At 35.9% G+C, this 16,891-nt stretch overlaps 1 protein-coding gene across 1 annotated transcript; it reads right to left on the bottom strand.

The window, feature by feature from the left end:
• Positions 1–495: 495 nt before the first annotated feature.
• On the bottom strand, positions 496–16,054 carry LOC113780667. Its single transcript, XM_027326447.1, has 7 exons — positions 15,536–16,054; positions 15,302–15,379; positions 14,790–14,868; positions 4,676–5,842; positions 3,585–4,600; positions 2,961–3,530; positions 496–2,487 (listed from the first exon to the last, which is right to left on the bottom strand). Exons 1-7 carry the CDS (start codon positions 16,052–16,054, stop codon positions 496–498), a joined length of 5,421 nt encoding a protein of 1,806 aa, XP_027182248.1.
• Between the last annotated feature and the right edge of the window lie 837 nt (positions 16,055–16,891).

Here is a 16,891-nt window from a genome sequence, read left to right as displayed (position 1 = left end):
GAAAACGCGCCTTCAACTCGCGTTTTATAAGTCGCGTTTCCTTCACAAATCTTGCAGGAATGAAAACGCGATTGAAAACGCGCCTTCAACTCGCGTTTTATAAGTCGCGTTTTGTGCACAAATCTCGCAGGAGTGAAAACGCGATTGAAAACGCGCCTTCAACTCGCGTTTTATAAGTCGCGTTTTGTGCACAAATCTCGCAGGAGTGAAAACGCGATTGAAAACGCGCCTTCGACTCGCGTTTTCTAGTCGCGTTTCACTGTGGCTTTCGGACGATTCTCATTGTGAGCTTCCTGCACGTCATCACGCGGGCACGTCAAAACTGAAGGGCACCTATAAATCGGCAAAAACGAAAACTGAAACCCAAAATTAGTCGAATTCAAGGAGAACACCTCTAAACTACCACACGGAATTGAACAAACAATTAAAATGAACAATTGGGTTGCCTCCCAAAAGCGCCTTTCTTTAAAGTCTTTGGCTAGACAAAATAATGCTTCAATCAGAGAGTTCAGGCACTGCAAGGGTCACCTCCTCAACATTATTAACTTGAAATCCTTCATAAAAAGGTTTGAGACGATGACCATTAACCTTAAAAATCTTGTCAGTGTGAAGACTTTGAATTTCTACTGCACCATGAGGAAACACATTAGTCACAATAAAAGGTCCAATCCAACGAGAACGCAATTTACCAGGAAAAAGTTTAAGTCTAGAGTGAAAAAGAAGTACTTTTTGACCAATACAAAAAATTTTCCTTGAAATTGCTTTATCATGAAATGCTTTTGTCTTCTCCTTATAAATGCAAGAACTCTCATATGCATCATTTCGGATTTCCTCCAACTCTTGCAATTGCAACTTCCTGTGTTCTCCAGATTCATCCATTCGCATATTATAATTTTTAACTGCCCAATATGCCCTATGTTCCAATTCCACAGGTAGATGACAAGGTTTGCCAAAAATTAATCGGTAAGGAGACATACCTATGGGGGTCTTAAAAGCTGTACGGTAAGCCCAAAGTGCATCATCTAAGCGCAAACTCCAATCCTTTCTATTGGGATTCACCGTCTTTTCAAGTATCGACTTGATTTCTTTATTGGAGATTTCTGCTTGACCACTAGTCTGCGGATGATAGGACGTAGAAACCCGGTGAGTGACGCCATATTTCTTCAACAATGCTTCCATTACTCGATTGCAGAAGTGTGTCCCTCGGTCACTGATAATTGCTCTTGGCGTGCCATACCTGACAAAAATATGAGATTTAATAAAATCAACTACAACCTTAGCATTGTCAGTCCTAGTTGCCTTAGCCTCTATCCACTTTGAGACATAATCAACTGCAAGTAATATATACATATTACCAAAAGAGGAAGGAAATGGACCCATAAAATCTATACCCCATATATCAAAAATTTCACAAACCAGTATAGGAGTAAGAGGCATTTGATCTCTATGGCTTAAATTACCTGTCTTTTGACAATTTGCACATGATTTACAAAATAAGTATGCATCACTAAACAAAGTTGGCCAAAATAAACCACACTCTAAAACCTTTCTTGCAGTTCGCTTAGGGCCAAAATGTCCACCACACGCATATGAGTGACAGAAAGATAAAATTGATGGAACCTCTTCTGTAGACACACACCTGCGAATAATTTGATCAGAACAATATTTCCACAAGTATGGTTCGTCCCACACATAATATTTAACATCACTTTTAATTTTTTCCTTTTGAGCTCTAGACAAATCATTAGGTAGCGTTCTAGTAACCAGATAATTCACTAAATCAGCATACCAGGGAGTTGTCTTTTGAACTACAAAAAGATGCTCATCTGGAAAATTATCCTTCAAGGGAGCAGGTCCTTCACTATTGATCAAACGACTGAGATGATCAGCAACCATATTTTCGGCACCCCTTTTGTCTTTAATTTCCAAATTAAATTCTTGGAGTAGGAGAATCCACCTTATAAGTCGTGGTTTGGCCTCTTTCTTGTTGAGCAAATATTTCAAAGCTGCATGGTCAGAATAAATAATGACTTTAGTGCCAAGTAAATAAGAACGGAATTTTTCTAAAGCAAAAACAATAGCTAAAAGCTCCTTTTCCGTAGTCGAATAATTGCACTGGGCACCATCCAAGGTCCTCGAGGTATAATAAATGACATAAGAAGCTCTGCCCTCCTTCTGGCCAAGTACTGCACCAACAGCAAAATTGCTGGCATCACACATTATCTCGAAAGGAAGACTCCAGTTTGGTGGTCGAACCACTGGTGCTGAAGTCAATGATCCCTTGAGCGTGTCAAATGCACTCTTGCAATTATCATCAAAATGAAATACCACATCCTTTTGAAGTAATTTGCATAGAGGATGGGATATCTTTGAAAAATCTTTGATGAAACGCCTATAAAAACCTGCATGGCCAAGAAAAGAGCGAACTTCCCGCACACTTGCAGGGTAAGGTAAACATTTGATAATTTCTACCTTAGCCTTATCTACCTCAATTCCTTTTGCAGATACCACATGGCCTAAAATTATGCCTTGGTCCACCATAAAATGGCATTTCTCATAATTTAAAACAAGATTAGTCTCAATGCACCTTTTAAGAATTTTTGTGAGGTTAGTTAAACATTCATCAAAAGAATTACCATAGACAGTAAAATCATCCATAAACACTTCTATGATATTCTCCACATAATCAGAAAATATACTAACCATACACCTTTGGAATGTAGCAGGCGCATTACAAAGACCAAAAGGCATTCGTCTATAGGCAAATGTACCAAAAGGGCAAGTAAATGTGGTTTTCTCTTGATCTTCAGGCGCCACTGGAATTTGTAGAAAACCTGAAAAACCATCAAGACAGCAATAATGAGATTTTCCTGCAACCTTTCCAACATCTGATCAATAAAAGGCAATGGAAAATGATCTTTACGAGTTAATGCATTTAATTTTCTAAAATCGGTACAAACTCTCCACCCATTTTGAACTCGAGTGGGCACTAACTCACCTTTAGGATTTTCAATAACAGTAATTCCTGTCTTTTTAGGAACTACTTGAACAGGACTTACCCACTTACTATCCGAAATGGGATAGATTATACCTGTGTCAAGAAGTTTTAAAACTTCTTTCTTCACTACCTCCATCATTGGTGGGTTCAATCTCCGTTGAGCCTCTCTCGAAGGCTTAGCACCATCTTCTAACAAGATGCGATGCATGCAAGTGGCTGGACTTAATCCTTTTATGTCAGCCACTGTCCATCCTATTGCCTCCTTGTGGTCCTTCAACACCCGAATTAGTTTTTCTTCCTCTAAAGCAGTCAATTTACTGGAAATTATTACTGGGAGTGTATCTCCATCTCCCAAGAATGCATACTTTAAATTATCCGGTAACTGCTTTAATTCCACCTTCGGGGCTTGCACAATAGATGGCAAAAGCTGTGAATGAGACAGAGGTAATTCCAAGTAAGACACATTGGAAAATTCTGGGCAAAGAGAATTCAATTCAAAAATAACTTCCTGCAATTCAAAAGGAAAAACAAACTTCCCTTTTATCTTTTGCAAATTTTCCTGACAGAGACCAGTAGAAATAGCAACCTTCAACGCATCGTCATTATTAAATTCAAAATTTTGCTGCGCCAAAGAATCAATTACATCTATAACAAAAATTGAATGAGATTCACCAGGATATTTCATGGCATCATAAATATTAAATTTAATAACATCACCATCAAATTCCATAGTCAATGTGCCAGTGAAAACATCAATTTTTGTTCTAGCAGTTTTCAAAAATGGTCTCCCTAACAGTATTGGAGATGAATTAGAATTATCATCCTCCATATCAAGCACATAAAAATCTGCAGGAAAAATCAAATTATCAATTTGCACTAAAATATCCTCCAAAACTCCATCAGGATAGGCATTTGATCGATCAGCCAGTTGAATTATTACGCCCGTCTCTTTTAAAGGCCTAATGTTCATCAAATTATAAATAGAACGAGGCATAACATTTATCGAAGCACCCAAATCCAACATAGCTTTTTCAATTTTAATATTACCTATTTTGCAAGGGACAGTAAACATACCTGGGTCCTTGCATTTAGGAGGCAATTTTTTCTGCAAAACTGCCGAAACATTTTCTCCCATATGCACTTTCTCGTTTCCTTTCAACTTTTTCTTACCAGTGCATAATTCCTTCAAAAATTTAGCATATCTAGGAATTTGCTTAATTGCATCTAAAAGAGGGATATTTACCTCAACTTTTCGAAAAGTGTCCAAAATCTCCTGTTCGTGCTCTTGCTTTTTGGACTTTGCCAGTCGACTAGGAAATGGAGGCGGAGGTGTAACCACTTGTGTTGATTTTTCTCCAAAATCTGGTTGTTCCAAGGCTCTAGGTTGAGACACATTCCCCTCTTTTTCGAGCTCTTCCTCGATTGCTTGTTCAGAAATTTTCTTGCTCGGCTCAGGCAACTCTTTGCCACTTCTTAATGTGATGGCACTAGCATTTTGCTTGGGGTTGACAATTGTCTGCGAAGGTAGCTTTCCAGATAATTGGGATTCCAATCTATTGACTGTGGAAGCTAACTGGCTCATTTGATTCTCCAAATTATGAATGCTAGTTTTCGTCTCCTGTTGAAATTGTTGAGTGTTAGTAGCCAAAGATTTCACAATATCCTCAAGTGACATACCTGATTTAGGAGCAGGTTGTTGCTGTGAAAGTTGAGGTCTAGGTTGATATTGTGACTGTTGTGGAAATCCTGGTGGCCTTACTGCATAATTAAAATTAGGATGATCCCTCCATCCTGGATTATAGGTGTTTGCATAGGGATCATACCGTCTCTGAGGTGGTCCTGGAAATCCAACTGCATTAGCCTGCTCAGTCGAATCATCTTGGAGTGTGGGGCACATATCTGTTGGATGACTCGAACCATAGCAGATTCCACATGTTTTCAATTGCTGCATTTGTCCTATAGCTAACTTTTCAACCAAAGAAGTTAGACAATCTAATCTTTGCTCTATTGAAGAATTACTTACCTCATTGACTCTACGAGTCGTGTTATCCTGCCTGTCTCCAAATTGTTGAGCATTTGCAGCCATACTCGATATCAAATTTCTTGCCTCCGTGGGTGTTTTATTCACTAAGGAGCCCCCACTGGCAGCATCAATAATTCTTCTGTCAGTTTGGGACAGACCCTCATAAAAATACTGGATGAGGAGTTGGTCAGGAATTTGATGATGAGGACAACTAGCACATAGTTGCTTGAATCTTTCCCAATATTCATGTAGAGTCTCTCCATTGAATTGTCGAATTCCACAGATGTCTTTCCTAATGCTTGCAGCTCGGGATGCAGGAAAGAATTTTTCTAGAAAATGCTTCTTCATGTCTGTCCATGTGGATATTGACCCAGAGGGCAGATAATAGAGCCAATCCTTAGCTTTATCGGCTAAGGAAAATGGAAAGGCTCTTAATTTAATTTGCTCCTCTGTGACTCCCTGAGGTTTCATTGTCGAGCAAACCACATGGAATTCTTTGAGATGCTTGTGGGGATCTTCACCTGGTAAGCCATGAAAAGAAGGAAGTAAATGGATTAGTCCAGATTTTAACTCAAATGCAACCTCTAATGTAGGATAAGTAATGCATAGAGGCTGTTGATTTAAATCTGGTGCAGCCAATTCTCTCAATGTCCGTTCATTAGCCATGGTGCTATCTATCTCTTCCGTCTCACTAAATGAATCCACAAAATCTACTACTGAATTATGTCCAGTAGATGAGGAGGATGCCTCTGCTCGTTCTCTTGTTGCTTTTCTCAATGCACGAGCAGTTTTCTCTATCTCAGGATTATATTGCAGTTCACCTGTACGAGAAGATCTAGGCATAAACCAGTAACAATAAAAATAAAAATAAAAAATAAACAAAGAAAATATAATTCAAAGAAAATAAATTTATTTTGACACCAAGTCCCCGGCAACGGCGCCAAAATTTGTTGGGTGTCAAACCAGCAAAAATAAAATTCCTACTCTTAAGTCACGAATTAAGTCCACTATGGTACTGGAGCAGGGACTTAGGCTGTGCAATGGGTTACTAGCTTCACCCTGGTGCCAGAGTTTGCTTGATCCGATATACCAAAGTATATTAATTACGTGAAAGACAAAATTCGAATATAGCAGCGAGCAGGGTCGAATCCACAGGGACTTGGGAATTTATTTTGAATGAATGTAACATTAAATAAAAATGGGGGGAAGTTGATATGGAACTGTCTAATTTAATTGCTCAAATTAAAAATATAAAGTAAATTGACGGAAGGAAAATCTCTAGTCAAAGGTATAATCTCCACTTATGGTTCGAATCACTGATCACAGATGCAGAGATAAAATCTTTCATTTACAAATAAACTGGTTATGGTTGTCAACAAGCTCTGACAACCTGCCTAACCTTACTGATTCGATAACCACAACAAGCTCTGTAGTTATTGCCCTAGCCAATTAAGCAATCCTAAACACGCTCTTAGGATTTAACCTATTGACAGCATTAATCATTAGACTGGCCACCAATTATAACCAACAAACACACACGCTCGGTTTATTTAGGCTATATCATATATTTCCGCAACAACGACTCAAAAGTTTCTACTACAATTGAATCATATCACTTGCCACATGCACTAAAATTACCCAACAATTACGGATTGAGCACTCTTAGATGGCTGTTAATTACTCACACAATTAAACAGTGATCAAGTATTTAATTGCAAGAAGTAATCATATGCATAAGTGAACAGGAAATATATAAACACTTGCAAATTAAAGAACGTAGGGAAATCAATTCGATCTCACAGTTTTGTCGAACCAAAGCTTCGATTTAACCTCTGACTAGATGAAGAAATTAGCCACTCCTCATAGTTGAATTGCAGCCAAAAGTACTGGATTGCAAAGGCATTGCGTTTTTACTAGAAAGCAAGGAATAAAAGATGTTTTTCCCGTTGGGGAATATTGTCGAACACCTGGCGTGTGTCAGAGGCCAGTCCAGAGAAAGGAAACTAGAACTAAACTAAAAAGCTAAACTAGAGGTCTCCTTTTGCTTCTGTACGTCCTCTCCTTAAAAAGCCAAAAGTAAGATGACTCAAAGCTCTCTCCGGTGGTCCCCACACATGTGGACAAAGTCTCCAAAATTACTTCTTCTTCCAAGTCTCTCTACGTTCCTTTCTTTTAAGAGCCCAAATGACTTATAGCTTTGTGGTCCCCACCAATCCAAGGCCTAAGAATTGAAGCCCTTAGAAGTCTCCATATTCTCCATAAAGTCCCTCCTTTTTGGTAGTTTTCTGCTTCATTCCTGAAATTAAGTCCCGATACCAAATATGAGTAAATATCAGCAATTAACACAATATTTGTCAGGGATAGAAGGGAAAATTAATAATTAAAATACCAACAATTAACACCCTATCAATAGTATTAAAGAATTGGACCATAAGAGTTGGTTTTAAGTACTCGTTCGTTAATTGAAATTAGGAAAAAATGATTCTAATTGGACAGAGATCTAAAAAGAGGGATTCTGTTGAGATTGTTAGTATTGTGCAGTGATCAGGAAAAAAAAGGTCCTACCAGATTATTGATTGTCATAATGCTGTTTGATCACATCGAAACTAGGGAAAGCAAGAAATTCAAGCAGGGAAGAAAAATTTTGTGAAGGTACATAAATTATTTGGAATTGCCATGGAGAGAGAATTTGTCAATGGTGAAAATTATTACTATAAAGAAGATTATGAAAGGCATGATTTATTAGTTGAAAGTTATGTAGATTATTATTTAAGAAAATATAATGGCTCTAATTGCGAATATGTCAATATCGATGACTTTTTTGATCGAGGAGAATTAGCAGCAAAATTGAATGCAGATAGCCGATTTCCACAGGTAAATATGTAGATGAATATTAGTTATAAATTGGAGTTGTAGCTGAGTTATACTGTTATAGAGGTTGCAATAGCAATTGAAACTCATGATCGTATTAGAAATGACTACATCAAGAACTTGATTTACGGGAGATATTGTTGAAATATTTTAAACCAAGCATATTTAGAATTTTAATAGTTTTAGAATTTAATTTATTATTTGGTAGCTATATTAGATTTGGCATGACAGTTTAGGAAATAGGTTGAGTCTTGTTTTTGTATTATAATTAGAATAGGATTTGTTGTTATATTTATCTATGTAGGCACAGGGAGTCCTAGGTTTGTAGTCGAAGAAAATTAATGAATTGAAACAGAATATTTTATTTCATTCCGTGCCTTTCTTATTATTTATTATTTGTAAAATTATAATATTACTTCCGCTATGTGATTTTTTGTACTAACATTCTTGAAGATCAATAAAGGATTGCTAATAGTACTTTCACGTAGAGATTGGCCTTGCATGGCCAACAAAGTTGATAGGGAAACACTTGGCTACACTCAGTCCATGTTAGGGTTGAAAATGAGTTAGGTCGAATCGTGTTTTGAACTTATCGAATCGAGCTGAACTTGTTAATATGCGAGCTCGTTGAGCTTGTCGAGCCCAAAAAAATGAAGGTCAAGGTCGACTCAACTTAGGAAAAGGAAAATTCGACCTTGACTCGTTTCTGGCTCACGAGCAGCTTGAGTTTTGCTTGACATTTTGACTCGTGAGGAGTTCGAAATTAGCTCGAGTTTAATTGATGGGTATTTTTATAATTTCACGTCAACTCAAGCTTTTTGAGCGGCTAAGGTATCAAATCTAAGAAATGGTTGGTCGAGCTCAACTTGTATATATTAACGCCATGCTCGAGCTTCGACTAACGAGCAGTTCGAGTTAATTGCAGCCTTAGTCTATGTAGACCATGTGATCCACATTTTGCCATGCCGTTCGCGAGCAACTCGAGTCGATTATAGCCCTAATCTATATAGATCATGTGATCCACATTTTATCACATCACCTCACCACTCCAAAAATTAAAGATGTGTTAAAATTTAAACCACACAATATTTTTTTCTAAAAAAATTATTTCAAATAATATCTTATCCAAACACACTTACTCACCGAAAAGTTCTGAAAAATGCAAGAGAGAGAGAGAGGTTGGTTTGAACTTTGAAGCATATCTTCTAGCAACCAGCGAAAAAGTAGGTATCCTATAACAAGCCGCGGTGGAATTATATCTAAAGCTTTATCTTTTCTTTGAATGTACCTAAGCCCACTACGTAAAGAAAAGGAAGAACCATTAATCGCTGTCAGCAGTTACTTTTTCACAGTATCCAAAGTAGATAATACTTTTTAATAAACATATAAATTCAAGAGACAGTAGAAATCTTCTTCTCATATGAAAAGTCAACAATAGATATAACTTTCAACATTAAATTAAATCTATGTAACCTTTAACATTAAATTTTCTTACTTGTACATATAGCCCGTTATATTATAACATTTTTTACGTGATGTATATAAAATAAAAATATAATTAAAAATATAAAAATATATATTTATTATGTAATCAAATAAAATTTAACAAATAAATCACAGTCCAGATATACTCTCTTTATTGTCTTTATGTATGCAAATTTTGTGGTTATTAAAAGTATTTAATTTCCGGGCAAAGGCAAGTGAAATCTTTTGTTGCTTTTTCCTTGCAAGATCTTGTAAGAAGGCTTCTGACAATTGCATCAAGCACCCTAAGGTTGGTGCACAGTCCTAGGGTCGGCATTTCCCTGATTTGACAGCATATTGATACAATTAAAAAGGTTAATGAAAAAACTCTGCTTTTGGTATATCTAATTTCACACTTTACCTTATAACTTTATCTTTTTGTCACTTAGTCCTCTCCATTAGTAAAACTCATCAATGTTGCCAAAATGCCTCTGTTGTAAATCGTTGAAATTTAAAAAAAGTGGCTCTCAGCATATTATATTGAAAAATGACCCTAAAAGCTTTGGAAGCCAAATCTACCATGTTTTTCCCCTTTTTTATTAGTACTAACATGAAAAAAGAGTAAATCTTATGTATATCATCGGTGTATACACTATCACTATTAGAGTATGACACATATAAAGAAGTTAATTTTAAATTCAAATTTTACATAGTTGTTATTCATCCAAAAGTGATAGATAGTGTATACATTATCAGTGTATAGAAAATTAAATTTTTTCTTAAAAAATAGCTAGTGTCATACGCTGAATGCATACCCACATGCGCATTGGGAAAGAGAGACTAACAGCCTATGGCCATTTTCAGACTTTAGTAGTATTTTTCAAATTTTAATTTTTCAATAACAGTTTTATTTATTTTTTTCTCTTATCATTTGAAATTAGGGGATATTTCCCTTTATCTTAAAAAGGTAAAATTATGAGATGACAGTGAACTAGACTTTTGTCCCCAAGACCAACTCGGTGGAAAATATGAATCAAGTCACCTTGAGATTGTTAATACGATCCTCGAGCCCTTTCTCGATCTCCTTTGTAAGGCTAACGTCTTTTTGGGGGAAAAAAAATAACTGGAGAAGTATCCATAAATTTATTATTCTGTTCATTGTTATGTCAAGAGTTAATTGAATGGAGGAAATTCTGAGCTTAGCTTGAATGACGTAGTGGATATTGCCAAGAAAGACTAGGGTCCTTACTTTGCGCCCATCCGAGTGAGGGCCATGGCCCAAATAGTATGGGCCTGTTGCTTTTTACATGCATAAAGAACTGCTAATGAAAGCCGCCTAACTTCACAAGGGTCTCTTTTTTGTACTTTTTTTAAAACTAATCACAAAAAGTTTGTGTTGCTATTGAATTTGTTTATATTCCGTGATATTATTTATATACGAACGTCGTTTTTTTTTTTTTCCTGTGTTCGTAAACATCTCCGTAGTTTTTGGAATATGAATGACAAATATTCTGATTTCTTGAACAAAAATTTTAGTTGAAAGACAAAACGACATAAACCAGTGACATTTTATGATAAGTTATAATTTTTTATTCCATCGGTCTCATTTTATATGTCATGGTCAATTTTACACGTAGTTCAAGAAAAGTAAAATTTGATCAAGACACATAAACTACCAAAAAATGTCTTCCCATTATTACCCCTCAATTAAATTTTAACATTTTGTTAGTTGGGTTTGGATTTATAAAAAAAAGGCACAACTACTCAAAAATAAAAATAGTTTGTAGCATGATTTATTACAAAAAGATGATTTAAATGCTTCTCCTTGAAAATTGTATTAATTAAGGGTATAATAGAAAAGTTGGACTTCATTTATTTCTATTTTAAATCATGATAAATATTTTGGGGCATGATAGGGCGTAATTTGTGGTACATTTATGGGTATAAGTTGCTAGTTAACCATGTTACTTGATCTTTATCTTGAGTAGAAACTACTTAATTTTGCTTTTATATTGTTCTAATTGGTGAAAAGTTCAATTGAAGAGAAAATGGCTAAAACGTGGTGTGAAGAAACAATGGAAGAACAAAACATGAAAAGTGAGAGGTTTGGCAGGATTGATATGTTTCAAAGTTTTGGCGATAAATTGAGCTATACAAATTGGATTGAGATGATTCTTAATTTATCTTGAAGCTAAGAGAATGCTCTCCAAATCTTATGAGACATCAAAGTTTGGTTTTCACGTTTTCATAGCCAAATATTCAAAATTTTGAAGTATAGTTGCGTTGTGAAGCTCTTCTGACTAGTTATTAGTATTTTGGGCATATCTTAGCAATCAAATTCCAAAGGCTTGATTCTTGTGGCGTTGAAAAACTAATTCAAAGAGTTACAATTTTCATGTTTTGAGTAAGAGCTGATTCGGCCTCGATGATGGAGATTTTTTGGCCTTGAAGTGGATTCGCATGTGGATCCGAAGCAATCTATCCACAGATCTTTAATAGATTGTGCTGATATTCATGTCGGAGTTCTTTTGGTCAAGTCATCCGAAAGAACTCCGGCACCAGAGTTTAGGCCACTGTTTGGGCCGGTGTTCATTGAGAAAATGTATGAAATTGACGTTTTTCAGCTCTAGTAAGTCCAATCCTACCCCATTTTAGATACTACTTTAAGACTATAAATAAGGGCTATCTAGAACGTTTTTTGGGGTGGAAAACATTAGTCTAAATTAATTTTAACATATTTTCATAGTTTATTCTTGAGAGATCAAGATCAAACGGAGGCGAATCAAAAGAACGCGCAAGGAGAAGTTAGAGCAAGCAACTAAGAAGTTTTCATACTCCTTTTCTTATTTTTGTAGCAACTCTTTGAATTTGTGGTTTTAATTTCCAAATCATGTTGAACTAAATTGTTTCTAGGATTAGGATTTTTATGAAGGAATTTGATTAATTTTTCTAGTTTAATTTCTTGCATTTTGCTATATATATATATATATATCTATCTTGATTTAATTACGTGTTTATGTTTAGCCACCATAGACATGCTTTTAGGGTTTGTATTGAATTGAGAAGGGATATACAACCGTGCACTAGATAGATATACATATTTAATCTAATCACGAGAGTAGGTTAGCATTCGTATGATGCACTTATATCACTAAAGTTCTTAAAGGGTTTAATTGAATACTTGTGATTTTGAGAGAGACGTAGGATTTAATTAGGCACACTTTAAATGTATCGAGAGATAATCTTAAATATAATTATGTGATGCGTTCATGGTTTATTGAGAAATTAACTAGATAATTAATTCAAATTTTGGATTAAAACCTGAAACTCTACGCTCGCGTCTATTGTTTTCTCACCACTACTCTATTTGAATCGATTATCCCTTTATTGTTTAGTTAGAAAAAACCACTCCTTCAATTTAAATTTTGTTATTTTAAAATAATTAAAGTAGAAAATTAACTCGTTCCTATGGATTCGATCCTGGAATATTCCAGATAACTTATTACTACGATTGACCTTGTGCGCTTGTAGAAAATCGCTGATCAAGTTTTTAGCGCCGTTGTCGAGGACGACACTAAGTTTTCTACTTTAGTTATTTTTGTTATTTTGTCTTTTATTTTTATTTTTATTTCTTCACTTTTGTTATTGTTATTGTTTTTCTTGTTTAGGTACCTTGGTTTAAGATGGCTTTGAACATTCCTAATAATCAAAATCCACTACCAGCTCCATCTGCTAGACTTCTTCTGAGGGACATTCAATATCCTGTGATAGTAGTTTCCCCACATTATATTTGGCTAAGTGATGGGGTTAGGAATCACGAACTCAAGACCTTGCATTTTAATATGCTTCTTGCTTTTCACGGTCTACCTAATGAAAACCCATTATCTTTTATCTGAGAATTTTACTCGGTGGTGCAGACTTTTCCATTGAGTGGGATATCAGAAGATCATCTGTGGATGAGGTGTTTTCCTACTATCTCAAGGGCCGTGCTAAATTTTGGCTACTAAACTTACCTAAGGGATCCTTGAGAACTTGGGAAGATGTTTATAATATCTTTATGATCAAGTACTACTTTTCGCAAAAAACTATTGATTTAAGAAACAAAATTTGCTCCTTTACTCAAATGGAGGGAGAGCTTATTCACGAAGCTTAGGAATAATTTAAGTTGATGCTTGCTCAATGTCCTCATCACCAGTATCCGTTGGCTCTACAAGTGCAGTTTTTCTATGATGGGCTAACTTTCACGACTCAAAACATGGTAGATTTTGTAGCAGGAGGGTATATTGGTGATAAAACTCCGGAAGAATTGGTTGCAATATGATGCGATCTCAACCCAACAAGAACCTATCTTGAAGAACTGAATAGAACAGGCAGCGGAAGGATCTATCTTGATCAGGTTATGGATAAATTGGACAGATTCTAGACAATCAAGGACCGCTCGAGATTGAATAGAATGGTAGAATGATGCCACAATTCAACGTGATCTTGAATTGATAAGTCAATTGAAAAATTCAAGAATTCTCTCAAGTATTCAAGTTGGATCTCTTGGACAAGAGATGTTGCTAACACAAAGTGTTTGCTGAAAATTTTCTTTCATAATTCACCTCCAAAAAATGTTGGACTTTAAGGCTCCTTTATAGCCTTTACAAAGACTCAAAAGAAATCTAATTAAATTAGGAAACTTCTTAACTAAACCTAATTCAACCCTAACTAGGAAACTAACTCGTCTTAAGGCTTAACTATGGTCAACATGACCTAATCTTTTAGTTAACCAAACTAATGATTCATTTGACTCTTAGGCTAACATGAATCGGACCAACTAACAATACTTGAACCAACCACAACAATTGGTTGGAAAATATCATAAACACATGATGCTAAGAACTTAATAACCAAGTAAACACACTAATTCTCAAGAAAGGGATGGTTGGAATGTTGGACTTCAATTACTCAACCATCTTCATGACTTGAACATGAATCACAGACCCCATGTTCATATCATTCCTCTCCTCTTGAAAGCAATTTGCCTACAAATCGTCAGATTGGAGAAATTGCAGTAATTCGGGCATCACTTTCATATGAGCATACCAAGTTGAATGGCGTTTATGCAACTGCAAGAAACTCACAAGTAACGTTTTCAATCAAGGAATGTACCAATGTAAATGAAGTTGATTACAGTGCCTTCTTGCTTTTTGTTTCTCACAAACAATCTTGACCAAGCTGTTATCATAGCTTGGGAAATCGACACCTTGGATTCGAATGTACTTCTTGATGCTCAAGAATTTAAGTTGCGCATAAAACTCAACTCGTGTTGGCAGCAACATGATAGAATTAGCAGCTATGCTATATCTTCTTGTGAACAAGCAATCGACAATGAAATACTTAAAGGGAACAAATGGCCCGAGTCTATGGGTGAATGGTGATTAGAAAAACCATGGACAGCTGCTGGTTTGGGAACACCAAATTCGACGGAAACAAACATGAAATCTGGTTGCATTCCACAAAGATAAGTCTGAAAAATTTTGGACAGCGTTACAATCTACAAAAATGAAGTAAGTTTCAGCTTGTAACGAACCAGAAATAGGGTATATAAGCAATGGAACATCATTAGCTAAGTGATAAGAAGGTGTAGAATAAGAGTTAAATGTGAAAACTCCCTTTGACACTTCATTATTCCTTCCATCAACCAATTCAATTAGATGAATCATTGCTGGCTCTTTACACTTTTCATCAAAATCTACATAAGAACGACAAGAATTAGGACTAGTAACATGCTCAAAATAAGGCAAATATGATGAATGAATCATAGGTAAAGAATGAGAAGTAAAATCTGGAATTCCCCGTTTAAGGTGAACTCGAGTTGACTTTCCAAAAGTGCAGATAGATTTGGCCTTATTCGATTCCATGAATTGACATCAAATTGACTTAACTCCTAGAAGACAAACTCCATGGAGACCAGTGAATTGTACAAGTAACTTTGGAATGGAACATTGCATGACTAACTCCACTTGACTTCGCTTAATCTGCATAAAAGAAGAAACACTAAACAAAGCAAATGTAAGTTTGTTAGGAAAACAATAAGCTCCCACATTCTCAGTTGAAATTAGCTCACTTGATTTTGTACTCATCTTATCAGATTTTTCCATCTCTTTTTCTAGCTCACTTTTCTCAACTTTTACCTCATATGCACCCTCAAGTGTTACCTCACACTTCTCACTAACAACTTCATCTTTCCACTTTTCAGCTTGAATGACAACTTCCTCAATCTCGACCCTTTCAACTGGCTTTTTCTTTTGTTTTTCTTGAAGAAGACGTTGGTAAATATCCCACCAAGATTTCTTCTTAGATAACTCAAATGCAGCCTTAGACTTTGAGGAAATTGATGTAATAGACTCCTTATCCCTTTTGAGTGGTCTTTCTTCTTTTGGTTCACCATATGTTGACCAATTGCGAGAGCTTTTAGGATTCACAGCTCGATTATGGTCATGAGACCTCTCAAATGAACAAACTGATTTGGTGTAGAATGAGCTCTTTTTAGATGCTCGGCACGTCCTCTTTTGGTTTTCCATATAGTCATCACAAGTGCGCTTATATCTCTCATAAGCTCGTAGTGCACAATCACGATCCATCTTCTCCTTGAGGGTATGAAACTTATGGTTTGACACTTTAGCATGGCTAGATTGAATGGAACCCCTCATCTTGCGAGATTCGTTTTCGATTCTATCAAGCCTTTTATGCATGAGTTAGACTGATTTGTCTAACCTCCGTTCAACATCCCCCAATATGGAATCCAACATAAGGGTAGGATCAAAATGGTGTGAACTACCTGTGGTATTCATTTTTGACCTGCAAAATGGTTAGTAAAAATAAAGAAAAGTTTCCTCACAGCATACCCTCACGTGCATGCACACGTACTCATGTATCACTCAAGTATTTAAAACACTCTAATAAGTTCACCAAGCAAATCTCTTGGTCATTGATCTCCTTATTTGAAGAAATCAGAAATTCCTCAAGTAGTTCAATGACTTATCCAACAAAGCACAAGGAAGTGATGTAGATGAGATTTATACACTTGAGTTGAGATTTGATCACAACAAAGACTAATTTGAATGACTCAAAAGTGCTGAAACAAGGCCAAAAATTCCCAAGTTTGGTTCGTGGAAAGTGGAACTCGTAGACCCTAATAAAATTTGGTGAAACCCGAATAGATTTGATGCCAGTTTGTGCCAATTTTGGACTAGATTTAAGACACAATTTATACTTAAATTCTTACTGAAAATCAGCACCAAAAACTTGATTTGATTTGGTGTTTAATTTAGCCAAGAAAGACACAAGACAAAGAAGACTCGAATTAGGAAACTATGGACTCAACTTAGGAAACTTACGGACTCTTGGACTCCAAAACTAACTTGGACTCATTTAAAAGCTAGAAAAAGAACTTAGACACGGACTCTCAATGGCTGGACAAGACTCAAATAAACAAGACACAAATGGCAGAAATTTTGGGATCCTAGAAAATTTCTACCTGATTAGGA

This window comes from Coffea eugenioides, chromosome 8 (assembly GCF_003713205.1).
Source record: "Coffea eugenioides isolate CCC68of chromosome 8, Ceug_1.0, whole genome shotgun sequence".
Lineage (NCBI taxonomy): Eukaryota > Viridiplantae > Streptophyta > Magnoliopsida > Gentianales > Rubiaceae > Coffea > Coffea eugenioides.
The sequence above is the reverse complement of the archived record's forward strand: the minus strand, read 5'-3'. Positions and strand labels throughout refer to the sequence as shown.